The sequence below is a fragment of the Phalacrocorax aristotelis genome, chromosome 3 (genome assembly GCF_949628215.1).
Source record: "Phalacrocorax aristotelis chromosome 3, bGulAri2.1, whole genome shotgun sequence".
Lineage (NCBI taxonomy): Eukaryota > Metazoa > Chordata > Aves > Suliformes > Phalacrocoracidae > Phalacrocorax > Phalacrocorax aristotelis.
The window spans coordinates 125812686-125827712 of record NC_134278.1 but is presented as its reverse complement, the minus strand read 5'-3'; the positions used below and the strand labels follow the sequence as shown (position 1 = coordinate 125827712).

The following is a 15027-nucleotide window of genomic DNA, read 5'->3' as shown; positions in this document are numbered from 1 at the left end:
GTCTTTTTTCCTAACTTGCAACTCAACAACAAAAATGCTGCTTTCTGTTTGTGTTGAAGAGAAATATGCTCTTGTGACCAGAGGATTGACTTAACAAAACTCACCAACAGCAACAAAATTAAAAATCAATGCCCCTTTCTACTTAAATAATTGTTTTGTCACTAACTCGCTGACTGATCTTACACAGCTTATTAACATCTATCATTTCCACAAGTATTCAGTAATTTTTATATTGTCTGTGCAGAACGAAATACAGGAATAGGGCTGATTTTCAGAGACATGAAACTGAAAATTCCAGTTTCATATGAAACTGTCAGGAGGGCAGAGGCTCAGCATCTTAAAACAAGGCTTTGGTTCCTCTCTAATTTAGCAGTTACCACACACAAAGATGGGTCTCTTGCTTACAGAGGTTGGAAGTGTCAAAATTAAGAGGTTAGGAATCTTGGATTAAACATCATAGTCACAGTATTTGCATCTGTAAAATGGACAAAATGCCTATCCATCGTCTTCCCAAGGGATCCCGAGAGCAACTATTTGACCACTGTTAAATATGACTGTTGCTTCCAGTATATCAGGGCATCTTTTGTCATTCTTCCTTTAACGAGAATGATAACTAAACTGTCAGGCCCTTGTGGGATGGGAATGGGCTGGAGGAAAAGGAAACACAAGGCAAGCAGATGACTGATGGCAGGAGATGAATGTGGCAGCAAAATGGACTGGCCGTTTGTTTTGTTTGCCACAATGCTAGTACAATGGCAACACCCGAACACCAGCAGCCTTGACAGCAGAGGACTTGTAGCTCTCAGCCTCATGTGCTTAAAATAGAGGCAGTGGAAGAACTGAGAACAATTTAATTATTTACTTCTTAAGCCTTGGTCACAATTCAGAGGTCAAACTCCTTAACTCTATTCTCAGACATAACAGCTAATGAAAGGTGTCCATTAAATAATCATGACCAAGGGACCTGACCAACAGTAAAGGGCTGGGTTCTTTAACCCTTTCCTGCTGCTTTCCGCCTTTCTAAAAAGTGATTGTGATTTGGCAGAAGGAGGAAAGGGGCAAAAAAAGGAGGGAATAAAATGAACAAGAAGGGATTGCTCTTTCTTTTAGTTACTTTCCTGGTGGTAAATGGTGAGGGCGCAGTTTAACTTTGACCAAACACCATTGATTTAGGATATATTGTTTTAAAGTCAACTTATTAATTGAGCAAAACATTTTTCTCCCCAGCTCGGCAAGTATTTGCTGTGCCTGTGGCAAGGATACTCTGGTGTAAGGGAAGGGCGATCAGAGAGGGAAGGGCACCCTCTTTGCCAGGCAGGAGGCAAGGAGTGAAATTCTCCACAAGGGTGCCCTCCGCAACTCCCAGTTTACCTGCAGGCAGGAGAGAAAACAGGGATTTATCGAGGCATGTCCAAGGCACTCAGGCATTACAGAGATGGAGACATTAAATATGAAGAGGTGACATTTACAGCTGATTAGAAAAACCTAATTATTGTAGAACCACAGATTTTAAAATCTCAGCTATGTATGGGCCCTCAACTGTGGAGAGACCCTTCAGCACGCAGCCCTTGGCACGGACCTCAATGTTTCTCTTGGGGTGGGAAGAGGCAGGAAGGAGTTTAACGTCCCTCGGGGCCTCCACCAGCACTCCCGCTGCATGATGGAGCGCAGGGAGCCATCCCGCCCCTGCTCCTGCGGCTCTTGCTCGTGTTCCACAGGGCGGAAAACACCACCAGGGCCCGCCGGAGCGGACTACAGCTCCCAGCGCGCTTTGCAAAGGCGCCTTGCTGGGGGCAACAGCGGTGGTCGGGGGGGAACGGCTGGTCCCTTTCCGACGGTGAGCGGGGAACAGCCGGAGCGGGCGGCGCTCCTCTCGCGAGAGCGGGCGGCCGCGCCTCGCACCCCCGCACCCCCGCCTCGCGCGACGCGGGGCGGCGGCCGCCATGGCGGCGGCGGCGGGGGGCGCGGAGGGGCTCTTCGCGCTGGAGCTGCTGGTGGAGGCGGTGCGGGTGGCGGTGGCGGCGCCGGGCCCCGCGCTGCGCCCGGCCGTGGCGCTGCGCCTCCTCGACTTCCCCACCCTCCTACTGCACCCCGCCGCCGCTGCAGCCGGGCCGCCCCTGCGGCCGGGCCGGGCCTTCCCCTTCGGCCGCGGCAAGCGCTGCATCTTCCGCTGGCGCCGGGGCTCGCTTTGCGCCGCGCTCCGCCGCCGGCCGCTCCGCGCCCTGCTTCTGGGGCTGCCCGCCGGCCTCGCCCCGGGGACCCCCCGCCTTCTCGGCAGCTGCGGCGTCTCCCTGGCCTCCGTCGCCGCCGAGCTGCTGCGGCGGCCCGGGGCGCCTGCCTCCTGCGGCCGCCGCGGCCGCTTCCCGCTGCGGGACTCCGCGGGCCGCCCCGTCGGGGAGCTGCTCCTGGCCTACCGCCTCACCTGCCTGGAGGCCGGTGAGGAGCCGCGCCCCGCCAGCCCCGGCGCCACCGCCTCCCCTGAGCGGGGGAGAGAGGACGAGGAAGGCGAGAAGGAGGAGGAGGGCGAGGAGGTAGAGAGCAACATCTTTTGCCCTCCCGTGCTGTATTACAGCCGCGAGCCTGCTGAGCCTCGTCTGCTGCCAGCAGCCGTGCCTGCAGGGAAATGGGAGCACGTCGAGGCCTGGAGACCACAGGAGCAAGACAAGGGCCAGAGCCCCCCACGTCCCAGTGCCGGGCCCTCACTGCTGCACCCCGCCAGCCCTCAGGAGCTCCCCAGCACCCTGGGGCAGCTGCCACTCCTCAGTGCCTTGCTGGCAGAGCTGTCGGTGCTCACCCGCAGCGCTACCCCTGCTGCTGTCCATGACCAGTTGGCCTGGCTCTACAAGGCCCCGGGGGGTGGTGGCATGGCCTCACGGCCCCCCAGCCCCAGCCGCTCCTCTGCCCTCAAGCCTGCAGAGGTGCCTGTGGGGCCAGGTGGGAGCAGTGGAGCTGCCAGCCCTCGAGTCAAGCAAGGCTGGCAAGAGGCCACCTCACCAGGGTCTTCTAGGGCTGGGAGAGGACCTAAGAAAGCTATACCCCAGGGGGAGACAGGCTCTGAAAAGAACTGCAAAACTAAGGAAGACAGACCTCCCAGAAGGAAACTGTTGTACGGGCTGACAAATACACTGAGGCTACGGCTGCAGCAGACCAATCCTGATAAGCTGATCGTTCATGAAAGGAGAGAGCAGTACAGAAAAAAGCAAATGGAGATGCTGAAGAAAAGTCCGTTATCCAAAAGAAAGCTGCTCAGAAGTGCTGGAGAACAGGATGTGGTTTCCTATAGGCACTGTAGCAAGGGCAACAGTTCAAAGCAGAATCAGTTCGATAAAACTGTTGGGACTTCATTACAAACCAGTGCTGTCACAGAGTGTGTTTCCATGACAGGAGATGTGTCCCCTGACCTGCCGAAACAGTTTATTCCAAGTCTCTTGAAGAATGATGAAATTGCAAGCAAGGAACGTCCATGCAAAGTAACTACAGTCCCCTTAAGGGAGGAAACTGTATTAATATATGCTCACAACAAAAAGCATGTGAAGGCCCAAATCGCAGCAGCTTTCCCATCAGATGCTAATGCAAGGGGAAGCAATGAGGAAGCAATACACCTAACCCACCATAAAACCGTGGAGCATGATGATGCGTCTGTTGTAAGTGATCATAAACCCAGCCCCAGCGGGAGTGTTGAAAACAACTCTGAATTCATATACTCAGATGACTTCGTTGCTAGTCCTGAGAACACGGTTTATTCAGAAGATTTCACCAGTGCTGAGTGTATGGGCAGAGACTCAGAAGCTCTTGACAGCAGTCCTGAAGCTCTGTGGCTTGAAAGCCCAAAGCGAGGTTGGTCAGATACAGAGCCGGAATCCAGCAGGTCCAGAATTTCAAAGACAAGTCAAAGAGCTGAAAGTATGTCAGATCTTCTGCCAGTTCCTTCAGTTTCATCTCCAGTCCAGTCTTTGAAGATAAACCATGACTTAAAAACCAGCAAGAGAACTAGTGGTGAATCTGTTGATTCACTTAGTGATGCCTCCATTGGAGCAAGGTTATTGGATGAAGAGCAGGAAGCCCAACAGATCAGTAAGGAAGAGAACAGGGGTGAACAGCATATTAAACAAGTATCTACACTGAGAAGCAAACAAAATAGCTCTGATGCCGATCTGAATATTGGAAAGGGGCAGACCTCTTCAGGAAAAAGCCACTCAGTAACTCAAGTTAGCTCTTACTTGTCATCTAACATGTCTGATCTTGACCTTAGTATCCTGGAAAACAGTATGTCAGACAAAGAGGATGATTTTCTGGGAAGACTACGTGTTCCTAATCAATACAAAGACATCAGTGAACTTGCAATAAGCAAACTTCCAGGATACACAGTGTAATTTCAGGTTTTCACTGTGTGGAATAAGATACGATATTTAAACTTTATAAAGCCTGTTACATTTAGCTGCAATATATAAAAGTTAATTTAAGACTTTATCATGCACGTTTAATACATTGGTGAATTTACTTACAAGGTTTTTAAAATAAACTATTTGAATCTGTAACGAATGGCTCTTAAGTGGTACCTACAGCGTGACTTCAGTGTCAGTATCTCAGTGCAAAAGTAAGCCAAACAGCACAAGAAACGTAACATTGTCAACAGCAGAAATGAAGACAGAAGCACCAAATGCAGTCAATACGCACAATACTTGCCTGGGGTAGAAGTAATAACACACTACAGAAACAGCCAAGTACAAAATACATTCCTAAGTGAGCATTAAGTTTTTACCCCTCATGAAGATAGTTCCATGCTTCATTTTTATTACCAGTAGTTACTTAAAACCTGCAGTCACAGCCAGTAACAGTGCCGACTTTTATCAGCTAATCTGTATCATGATGTATTTGTTTCGCTGTTCTATCACTAAATACCAGACCAGAACTAGATGAGCCCTTTTAGAGTTTCTTAGTCTGAAGTTTCTCATTTAAGTCAGATTTTCACAATTTGTTATAAAATAAGAGTTATTGGTGACAGTAAATCTATATAATCTGGGAGAGCTTTGAGAGGTTGATGGAAGTTACTTGACCTTGAAGACTAAGGGTGTGCGAAGAGTAGGGAAGAGTGCAGTAGATTTTCAACACTTCACAACTCCCTGATTGCATTCCCTGACACTAGGGAAAGCGGAGGGTCAGCACCCACAGTCCAGAAACTCGGAAGAAACGAGCATATTGCATCGTGATTTAAGGATTAGAGATAACAAAGAATTTGCCACGTCCCCTTTTCTGTTCCGTTGGTTGAACTACTGTCCGATGTTTGCTTGGGATTTCTGGTTTGGTTTTTATGACTTCCAGTTTGATCACTGAACTTAACATTTTTTCTTTTGTTTAACTACTGAGGTTTTTTAGAGTCCATATCCCCGCTGCAAATTTCAGAGACATTCTTTGACTTGAATCTGAAGAGAGCTCAGAATTCCTGCCTTAGTTTTTAGGTCTCTCTTGTTCCCCCTTTCCACTCTCTTTGAGCAGTTCATCTCTTTTGCCAGCTTTACGTTCCTATCTCATCATTTAAGACATTCATCCTCAGGGTTCATTGACAGACTTACCAACTCCCTTTTTAATTTACAATCTGACTTCTTTCCCTGACTTTTTAATTTCTCACTGTAGTTCTCCATGTACTTAATGCAAGAGCCTGTGCTTACAAACATCTTGGAGGGATTTTTTTTATTTCCGTCCTGCTATGTGTTCATTTTGTAGGCATGACAGTACCTCTCCTATTTAAAGTACTAACATCTGTGAGGATTATTCAAGTATCTGGTGTTGACTTCTGAGAACACCACTACTACTATTTTTAATCTGAAGGTAAGTGGTTGAAATTACCCATTTATCAAAGGAATCTCTGGCCAAAGCAACTCTTAAATGTTATATAGGGTGCCTCCATTTCATCAACTTGAATTTCAGACCGAAATATTTTTTTTCTTTTTTCTTCTAATGCCGTGGACTTCTTTGCTACACATGGATTCAGACTGTTATTTATACATGGCAGTAATTCTGATTTTATTGACGGAATAAGATCTTGGGCCAGTTCTCATGGGTAGAACTGCATTAAAATACAATGCTGCCCAACTATTTTTACTGTGCGGCTATTTAAATGAGTTGCTAACACTAAGAGTCCATGATTTGAAGATCATTACTTAAGAAAAGTTTATTTTTAAAATAAAAGTTTATTTTCAACCCCAAACGGGTTAAACTCAAGTGCAAATTCCCAGTCCTTTTTCTATCCCCTGTCCCATCTTCATTTCTCAGTTTCCAGAAGCAAATAGGGTAGGAACAATATTTCTTCTGTTTAACAATGAAACTAATCTCTTTTCAGCTAATTTTATTTGGGATAGCATTTCTAATGTTTATTGTGTAATAGCATTTATAATCTTATCAGGAGAATGATGATAATGACAGACAATGCATACTAGGAAGACAATGGGAGACATTACCCAAGAACAGAACGGTAGCATCATGCTTACATGTTCTAGTTTGGTTTTGTCATTTCAAATATAGACTCAAGGTAGTTATTATTGCATGGAGAACTTAAGAGATAGTTTCTACCCTCTGGGATAACAATCTTTTTAGATGTTATCTATGTTGTTGTGAGAGTAAATAAAATTTTACTGAATATTCCAAGGGCAGCTCCCAGACAACAAATGGGAAAGAATTTCGTGTCACTGATTTATCATTGAAAACTCATAAACCAATATATTGGCAAGATGTACCTGCTAGATACAAGAAGACTATGTCAACCCAACAGAGCAAAACAGAGGTATTTACTGTCAGTATAAAATATGAAAAAAAAAAAGCAACAAATTCCCTTTGGTACAAATCCTATAATAATCTACACTGAACTACATTATACTAGCTAGCCAATTTTGTCATTATAACTTGCATACTTTACTCCTGTGATCGAGTTGTTAACGTCAGAGGTTTAGTAAGAGATTTCTCACTTTAATAAAAGTATTACACCAATTTTTCATAAAAGCATCATTTCTAAATTGTAAGGGCTAAATTGCATGGATTGTGTTTGTGCAGGGGACATGGCAATACGCTGGGAGAAGCAAATAATAGTAGCATGTCCCCTGCAGTTCTTGAACAGCCTTCCCAAAAGTGGCGTAGGTATTTCAGAATATGTGCCTGTTTTTCAGATACCCCATAAGCATCGCAAGTAGAACTATAGTGGCAGAGCTGGGGTGTCCTAGTGAAATAGCAGAGGTGTCAGTACTCTCTCTGGTAGCTCTGCACTACTTTTCTGATTCAGTCCTAAGAAAGCCAATGCATTGGAAAACTACTTTCTCAGAAAGATCACAACTAAAACTGTTCCCTAAGGACTGCTTCACACACTAGAAAAAGAGCTAAATGAAGAATCAAATCTTGTCCCACTACACATGAAAACCCTGATTTGAAAACTCAGCTTTTTGGGCAGGAATAGCTGATTTTTCCACATGCATTCAATCCATGGTTCTTCGTCAGAGTTCTTGGAGAGATTATTAATTAGGCATTACAATGTGGGCCCTCATCCATGAGGAGACTGACGTAAAACCAAAAGGGTTTCTTACAGTCAGTCCCCCACCCATCTGCTTGTAAGAGTTTTCAGTTGTTACTGAAGGTAGAGCAATCCCCATAAACACGGGGTCTCTGTTACAGGTGTGTTACATGCTTGACAGAGGCAACAGCTAATCACTATGCAAAGTGTCGCAAACCTAAAATATTTACTAAAAGCTCCCTATTTCCTAATTTCCCGTAGCCCTCAGAGATTTCATATATAATCATATTTTGACTGAACTTGCTGTAGTTGTCGTCTTGATCTCATTGACTCATTAACTCTAAGAACTTCCTTGCTCCACGCTATTAAGCAGTAACTACAGTTACTTCAAGTTTTACACTGTTGTTAGTTACACTTTAAATGTTACTACAGTGAAATTAAAATGTGGGAAGTAATTACCTAAATTTATTATAGATCCTCACTAAATAAAGCCAGCTAGCTTCTTACTTTTGACTTGTTACTTTAGCAACTGATCTTTGATTTAAATTTGTATGATATTCTAGAAAGAAAGTAGATGGGTGTTCAAAACCATAGTTTTATTGCTTAAGATAAGGGTAGTTAAATCAGCTCAAATAAAATAGAACTTAATGTTTCACCACAAGTCCCAAACCAAGAAATAAACTCTTAGATATACACATTAATTATTTTCAGAATTTATGACCCTAAAACAAGTTTGCTATGACTGTCTTTTAAACGGTTATCTCAGCATACCATTTATTACAATAAATTTAGATAGCCAGCACTGTGTAACTGATGGTGCAATGGGAAGCGCAGGACACCAGATACTGACAGTCTGGGTCACCTCTTCTACTGTAACATTTTCCTGCTGTTAGGTAATTCTGATCAGTCTTATTACTCAGTCAGTGGCTGGGAACTTTTTTAAGAAGTCCCAGCCTGGCATATCTCCTCCATTTTTTATTCCTCAGCTCTCAGCCCTCTGATTAGATGACACAGATTCTTTTCTGTTTATGATTTCTCTGATGATAATTCCTACCACCTATTTTACAATTTGTAATCCCTTCATCATTTTGGAAGTCCTTCTCCTCAGTTTTCTGAAATTACACCCAGCCTTGGTAACTGTGCGATTGAATTTTTTGACTGAGTTAATGAGTAACTCTTAGTACTTTCATTTTTCTAGGTCCCATTATTTTTATGATGCCTGCTATTGTAATCATCTTGTTTCTCTTTGTGTAAGTGCAGCTCAGAGTTAAATGCTAGTCATTATTTGGAAATCTTTGGGCCTTTGCTTTCCTTTTCTCAGCATTTGACACCAGCATCTACTTTACTGCTTGCTCAGCTTTTGATTGGCTACAAAGAAGTCAAATCATTGAATCTTACATTTACATCCTTAAAAGGTTTTGTTGACTTTTACATGCAGGATATTCACCAGCTCCTGTGAAATGTAACACTGCTCATTCAGAGCTGCAGAATGACCATCCAGGACTGTGAACATTGACCCGTGGTTACCAGACATCAGTTTTCTCTACCTCTCCCAAACCCTGCCTGTAATCCTTTTCTGAGGTTTTGATTTCCAAAGTAATCTTCCTTTTTAGATGATTGAGGCCATCTCTGTGAGAACTGATGCTGGCTTTAATTTAGCATGCATTTAGAGCTAATGGCAATTGCACGTGCTATAGCTAATGTTTGCTACCAGCTAGCTGCTTGCATTTTCCATCCTCCCTTTTAGTCAGTGTACTGTTTAATTTTAATTTCAGGTTTTTTTTCACATTCAGATTCTTCCCCCATTTTAAATTCCTTGTATGTATGCCGTTCTGTTATGCTGAAGTCACTCAGACGAGCTGCAGCTTCACTGCCTTTTTCGTTTGACATTGACATTCACCTGTATTAAACCATTTTTGTTTTGGTTTGGCTTTTACGATTTCGCTTGTCTAAATTTGATATGACAATTGTAATGTAAACCTCCCCTGACTTTATGGAATTGCTTGCATTTTCCCAGGAGGGTAGCCAGTGTTCTCTATTGGTTTCTAGAGGATGAATCTGAATGTCTCATGCTGGAGAAAACAGTATTAATCTTCAGTTCTACAGAGACCTCTGCAAGTGATTCACTTTCCAATTGTTTAAAATAGCATGGCTTGGTAGAGGAAATGTTTAAATAACATCTGAGATACACATTACTCCTAACTAAATTAACATTTAAAGATTGATTCAGTTACCATTAAAATAAAAATGTAACAACAGACCAAAACCTAAAAGGTTAAGTAAAAAAAATTCAGATGTCTCTTATATATATTTATTCTAATCATAGACATTTTTCAAACATTTTGGGTGATAGCCTAGTAGATTTCCTTCATACATCGCAGTATCTGAGATGATCAGGTAAGAATTTGGTGCTCTACATATCCATTAACAGAAGGTACCAGGTTTTCAAAAGAAGGTATTTACATGGTCAAATCCCCTGAAATTCCATGGGAATTAGTCACCTCAAAAAAAAAGGTCGCAGCATGGAAACCCATGCAGAGGGCTTTAACAGTATTATCTCTGTGAATCCAAAATTGTTTTTGAAAGAAGATAAGTCATGTTTCAAGAAATATTTTCAGAGCCATTTGGAAAGTTCGATGGTATCATGATTGAAAGAAACTCCCTTGGTGTCAAGGAAATTCCAGCGCTTTTTCTCTTGTCTTTAACTGTTGGCACATTCAGTATTTTTCCTGTCCCTTATGCTTACGTACTAAAAGTACATAACCTTTGACTCTCCCCTAAATTTCAATGCCACCATGCAGTCCTGCCTGTTATTCCCCACAGTATCTCCAGACCCTTATTTCAGGGACACCCCACTGCCAAATCCCAGTTGCTCCTTTAGCCTTGATGCCTTGCCTGTTCCAGCTTCTCCTCACCACATACTTCATGCCCATACTTTCATTCAAAAAAATCCCCAAACACTTCTCAGGCACCTTCACTGGCTTGTTCTTATCTTTGGTACCAAACTGAAGCTCTGCCCATTGTCTGCTGGGTTCTGCATGGCTTATCCCCTTCCTGCTTCCATGCTCCTTAGTCTCCTACTCTTTCCCATTTCTATGTAACTCTAACTTCTTCCATTCTCAAAAAAAAAATTAAAAAAAAATCTGGAAATTGCTGTACGTCTGTGTTTCCTTACTTCATCTCAGTCCTCCTCTTTCTGCTAGTGGGTACCTGTATTGCTTAGAGTTCTTGTCCACAGGAACCTGCCAGACATAGAATTTAGGACAGAAACTACCAGATTATGGTCTGACCTCTACATTGCTCTCCGTAACATTTCATCTGCTCACTCATGGCTGCTGGTGTCAACACTGGGATACGACTGTGCTAATGATACAAAAATTAATGGCATATGTAGTGAAGGAAACTCTTCAGGAAACATAGTCAAACCTTGCTAACCTAGAATACAATATAAGGGGAACTCTGTTATACCATGGGATGCGGTTTCAATTTTCTTATTCATAACTAACAAGACTTAGCAAAAGAACTACTGCATGTAAGAAAGTCTGGTTTCTGATTCATAGCCATAATTCATAGCCCTTGCTGTGCTCTTCTGAAACACAATTAACAGCCTTTTGCTTGTTGCAGGTCTCTCATCTCCTACTGCTCCTGTGATGCTACTTTACAGCCCTCCAAGGATTGTGCAGTTTTCTTTGTAAAGTGGAATAGATGCATAGGGTTTTTTCAAAACAAGCATCTAACCAGTTGTTCAGGGTCCTTCAACAGAAAGGCAAAGACCCCAGAAACCAAGGTACTTCAGTACATTCCCTATATACCCATTTTAATAACAAAATAATGGAGCAGATTCACGGTTATCAAAACCTTTTATCAACAGGAAATTTGGTTCATTTTCAGTGACAGCAGCAGATTCACTAACCTACTGCTTCCATGATATTCATCACTGTTACAACACCACTTTTCAATTGCATCCTTTTTCCAGATTTTTAGCTGTTGATTAAATTCTGTCAAATTGCACACATGAGTGTGAATTTAGTTCAGGCTGATACAGTCAAGGGCTGCATCAAGGAAAGCACTAATAGCAGTAGAGTCCTAACTGAAATTTGCTTTCTTTTTTTCTGAAACCTTGTATCAGTACAGGAGTCAGCCAAAGAAGCGTCCCTTGTCTCTGCCGGCATCACATTTATATGTCCAGAACAGTGAGTCATGGACAATCTTAGAGAAGTTTGATGAAAAGTTGGGGGCTAAGTTCCAGATGTTCCTCTGAAACTATTTGCTTCTTTTGAAGCCTTAAAATGGAAGTGAAATTCTGCTTCCCCAGCCGCTATGAGATTTCTAACAAACCAAAGGGAAGCCAAAACCTAACTTTCTGGAAAGTGCCCCTGACTTCTTAAACACACACCAAACCTAGGCACAGGAAAGCTATTCAAGGAATGTTTACAGAAACCATTTGAGAAATATTTTGACATATTTTCCCATTCCACTTAACATCCCAAAGAATCTGAGAACAGCTTCCTTCACTGTATTTATTACTTCTGCTTCTGATCTCAATAGGAAGAACTGAGAAGATATGCATTTTGTTTTGGTTTGAGTTTAGCAATAGTGTAGATCCCAGCAGTCCTGCTTTTACTGGAGCCATCTCACACAGGTCTGCCAACAGTTCCGCAACCGGAGTAAATACCAAAGTTGTGGATCAGATGTACAGCTTAAAGCAGAATAAAGCTGTACTGATGCAATGCTAACAACAGGAGTTTGCTCCCTGCACTCCAGGTCAAAGAAAGTATGTCTTTCTGGGACACTCTCACAGGCGTTGCATTTTGACCTGTAGGACATTAAATTGAAGACAGACAAGAATGGGAAGGAGGGAGTAAGTTTAGGGACGGGTCCCTCTTGGAGGAACCCTAGCTTATTTCCACCTCCCCTGGCTAACTTAAGCATTGCAACTGGTCTCTCAGTTACCTTTGTGATTGCACCAGGAAGAGTTTGCCTTTTAAGACACTCTGGATAAAAATTACGTATATATCAGAAATGACATCTTGGGTTGGACTCTTTAAGATGAGTAATAGCCCATCCCTGCACAAAACATCACAAACTGCTGATCTTTTCTCTTTATTTTCAGTTTGGGAATTGTTCTGGACAACTTGGTTAAAAACACATCCACACAGAAACACACACACCACCGAACACCCTTTGCCACTCCAATTAAAGACAACACAGTAAAGCAAAAGCAACGGAAGCAGCAAAGAGGAAAGCCCTGCCACTTGAAGTTTAGAAATTGCTATAAAGCCACCAGTGGTGACAGGGATTACTTGTTCTCTCTTTTTTCATCATCTTCCTGACAGCTGTTGGGGAACATCAACAAGACTTTTAGGCATATCTGGAGGGTAAGTGCAAAAATGTCTCTTGATGCAAATGAGTTGCTCAAATGCATCACCTAGGAAACCTCCCATCCCCAGTCCTGCAACTGGTCCGGAAATCCCTCAGGCACCATATTATGTATTATTACACTCTTTTTTCCAAAAGCTGTCTTTGTGATTGACCTCAGTTCCTATGTCTAAGTAGGCAGCTGGTTCTGCCATTCAGTATTGCGCTTGTTACTCACAAAAAGACCTAAATAGTTATGTCCATTTCTGCGAGAAAGATCCCTCTTGCCATTTACTCAGAGCAGGCCAGATTCGTGCTCTTCCAAGAATCCTCTGTGGGAGCTGTACCTCCTACTGCTTCATTATGCCATACAGTTGCAGAACAAGCTATGAGGGAAAGGCCAGGCTACCAGTTCTTCATGTGCATGGCCAAAAGGGAAAAAACCTCCAAGGACACAGGCAGGCAGGGAAGCAGCGTCCAACCCATGCTTGCAGATTTAATGGCTTCCAATCCTGAAGGCATTTGCCTCAGGGTGTTACTTACATTGCACATACTGATATGCTGAGAGAGTGTGACTTGAATTACCTCCCTGATTGGATCACAGCTTTTACAATCTCAGAAATTCTGATTTTCTAATAGGTACCTGCTAGTTTATTGTGGTTAAAAAGCTGCCAGGGTCTTATTGATGATTTAGAAAACAAAACAACAACCCCCCCCCAACTTTAAGAATTCCCTGTGGAAATTTGTTACTTTACGCTATTTAGTAAATACTGAAGCAATTATTTTTACATTATTTAAACAATAAGATATGCATATTAAAATTTTGCAAAGTACATGTAGCAATCGTCCCGCTAAGAGCACAGACAACGTCTGCTGCTATCCAGCACAGAATATGTGGGCATAACAGTTAAGGACCATCTGGTGTCCTGGCACTTGCTGGTACAGGAATGAAATTTCAATTAAGTTTTATTATCAGAAAGTGTAAGTGACAGCTCCCACTTGAAACCCCAGAGCCTGTAAACTGTCCAAATAAAGAGAAGGATGTCACCCAGCTAATGGGTTGGATCACACTGCTTGATTACATACTTTGTAAGTGATGTGCTCCCGTCCCATGTTCTTGGGCACAAATTGCTCATGCGGTTGGATTTTTAAGAAGAACTGGCCATATGGCAGGTAAATTGGGAACTACACTACAGTTTACTGAGAACAGGGCAGTACAATAGATGAGTCAATCATTTCCCAGGTTTGACAAGCCAGGATTGCATCTTGTGCAAGATAAAAAGAAAAGCCCAACTGAAAAACTATTCTAACAATAAGGCTAGCACTGCAACTGTGTTTGTGTTTACCTGGAACTGTGAAAAGAACCTCAGAAGTGGGATAAAACTTCTCTCCTACCCCAACGTTCAACTTACTATCAGACAGTGATTCAGGTGGTGCGCTTCAGGGTCCCAGAAGAAAACCAGCCCATCAACAAATTTCAAAAGAGAGAGATTATTAATGGGGTAGCAAGGGCAGACTCACAGTCTTTTAGCTATGAAATATATTCCCATACCAGATGAAAAAGCCCTAGATTTCCTGTCCCCTCTCAGCCATTGATAACTATTATTGCTATCATTGTTTTCTTTAATATTTAGTATATAACACTAAGAGTCTGTCCAAAAAATATCAGTCACCTCACCCAAAAATGCTTCATCTTTTCTACATTACAGCTGAATTATAGTTCTAGTTCCATTAAAGAAATCGACTCTGCAGCTACTGACCCGTGAAAGTTATTACAGATCTCAATTTTGTAGTCAAGAAACCAATTTGTGATACAATCACAGCACCTGGAGAAGGTCTGTTCTGCGTCAACCAATCCCCAGTTGTCTAACCCAGAATCAAAATTTACAAATAAGAAAATTAAATCCAGATTGTGATCCACTGTACTTGGGAGTTCATTCAGGAACAATTCCATAGACCCCCACTGCTGAAGACAGTTATAGTCTCAATCTCTGGTGAATTTCTCCAGTGCACGTTTCACAAATATTCAGATACACTTGACTTTGCAACATTAACCATTAACCTTAAAGTATCCATCAGATTCAGAAGGAAAGTAAAGGATTTCTAGACATTAATTTTAAAGTTTCAGCAATTTTCCTCTTTTAGCAAAGGTGACTGCACAGACAGAAATC

General features: G+C 42.7%; 1 protein-coding gene and 1 long non-coding RNA gene across 3 annotated transcripts in view; one reads left to right on the top strand and one right to left on the bottom strand.

Annotated features, from left to right (window-relative positions):
- Positions 1 to 15027, bottom strand: part of LOC142055476 (uncharacterized) — an 89945-nt gene that overhangs the window by 24901 nt on the left and 50017 nt on the right. The window lies entirely within an intron of this gene.
- MAP10 (microtubule associated protein 10) lies at positions 1697 to 4557 on the top strand. The gene has a single exon (XM_075089481.1). It carries the CDS (start codon positions 1944 to 1946, stop codon positions 4371 to 4373), a length of 2430 nt encoding a protein of 809 aa, XP_074945582.1. The 5' UTR covers positions 1697 to 1943; the 3' UTR covers positions 4374 to 4557.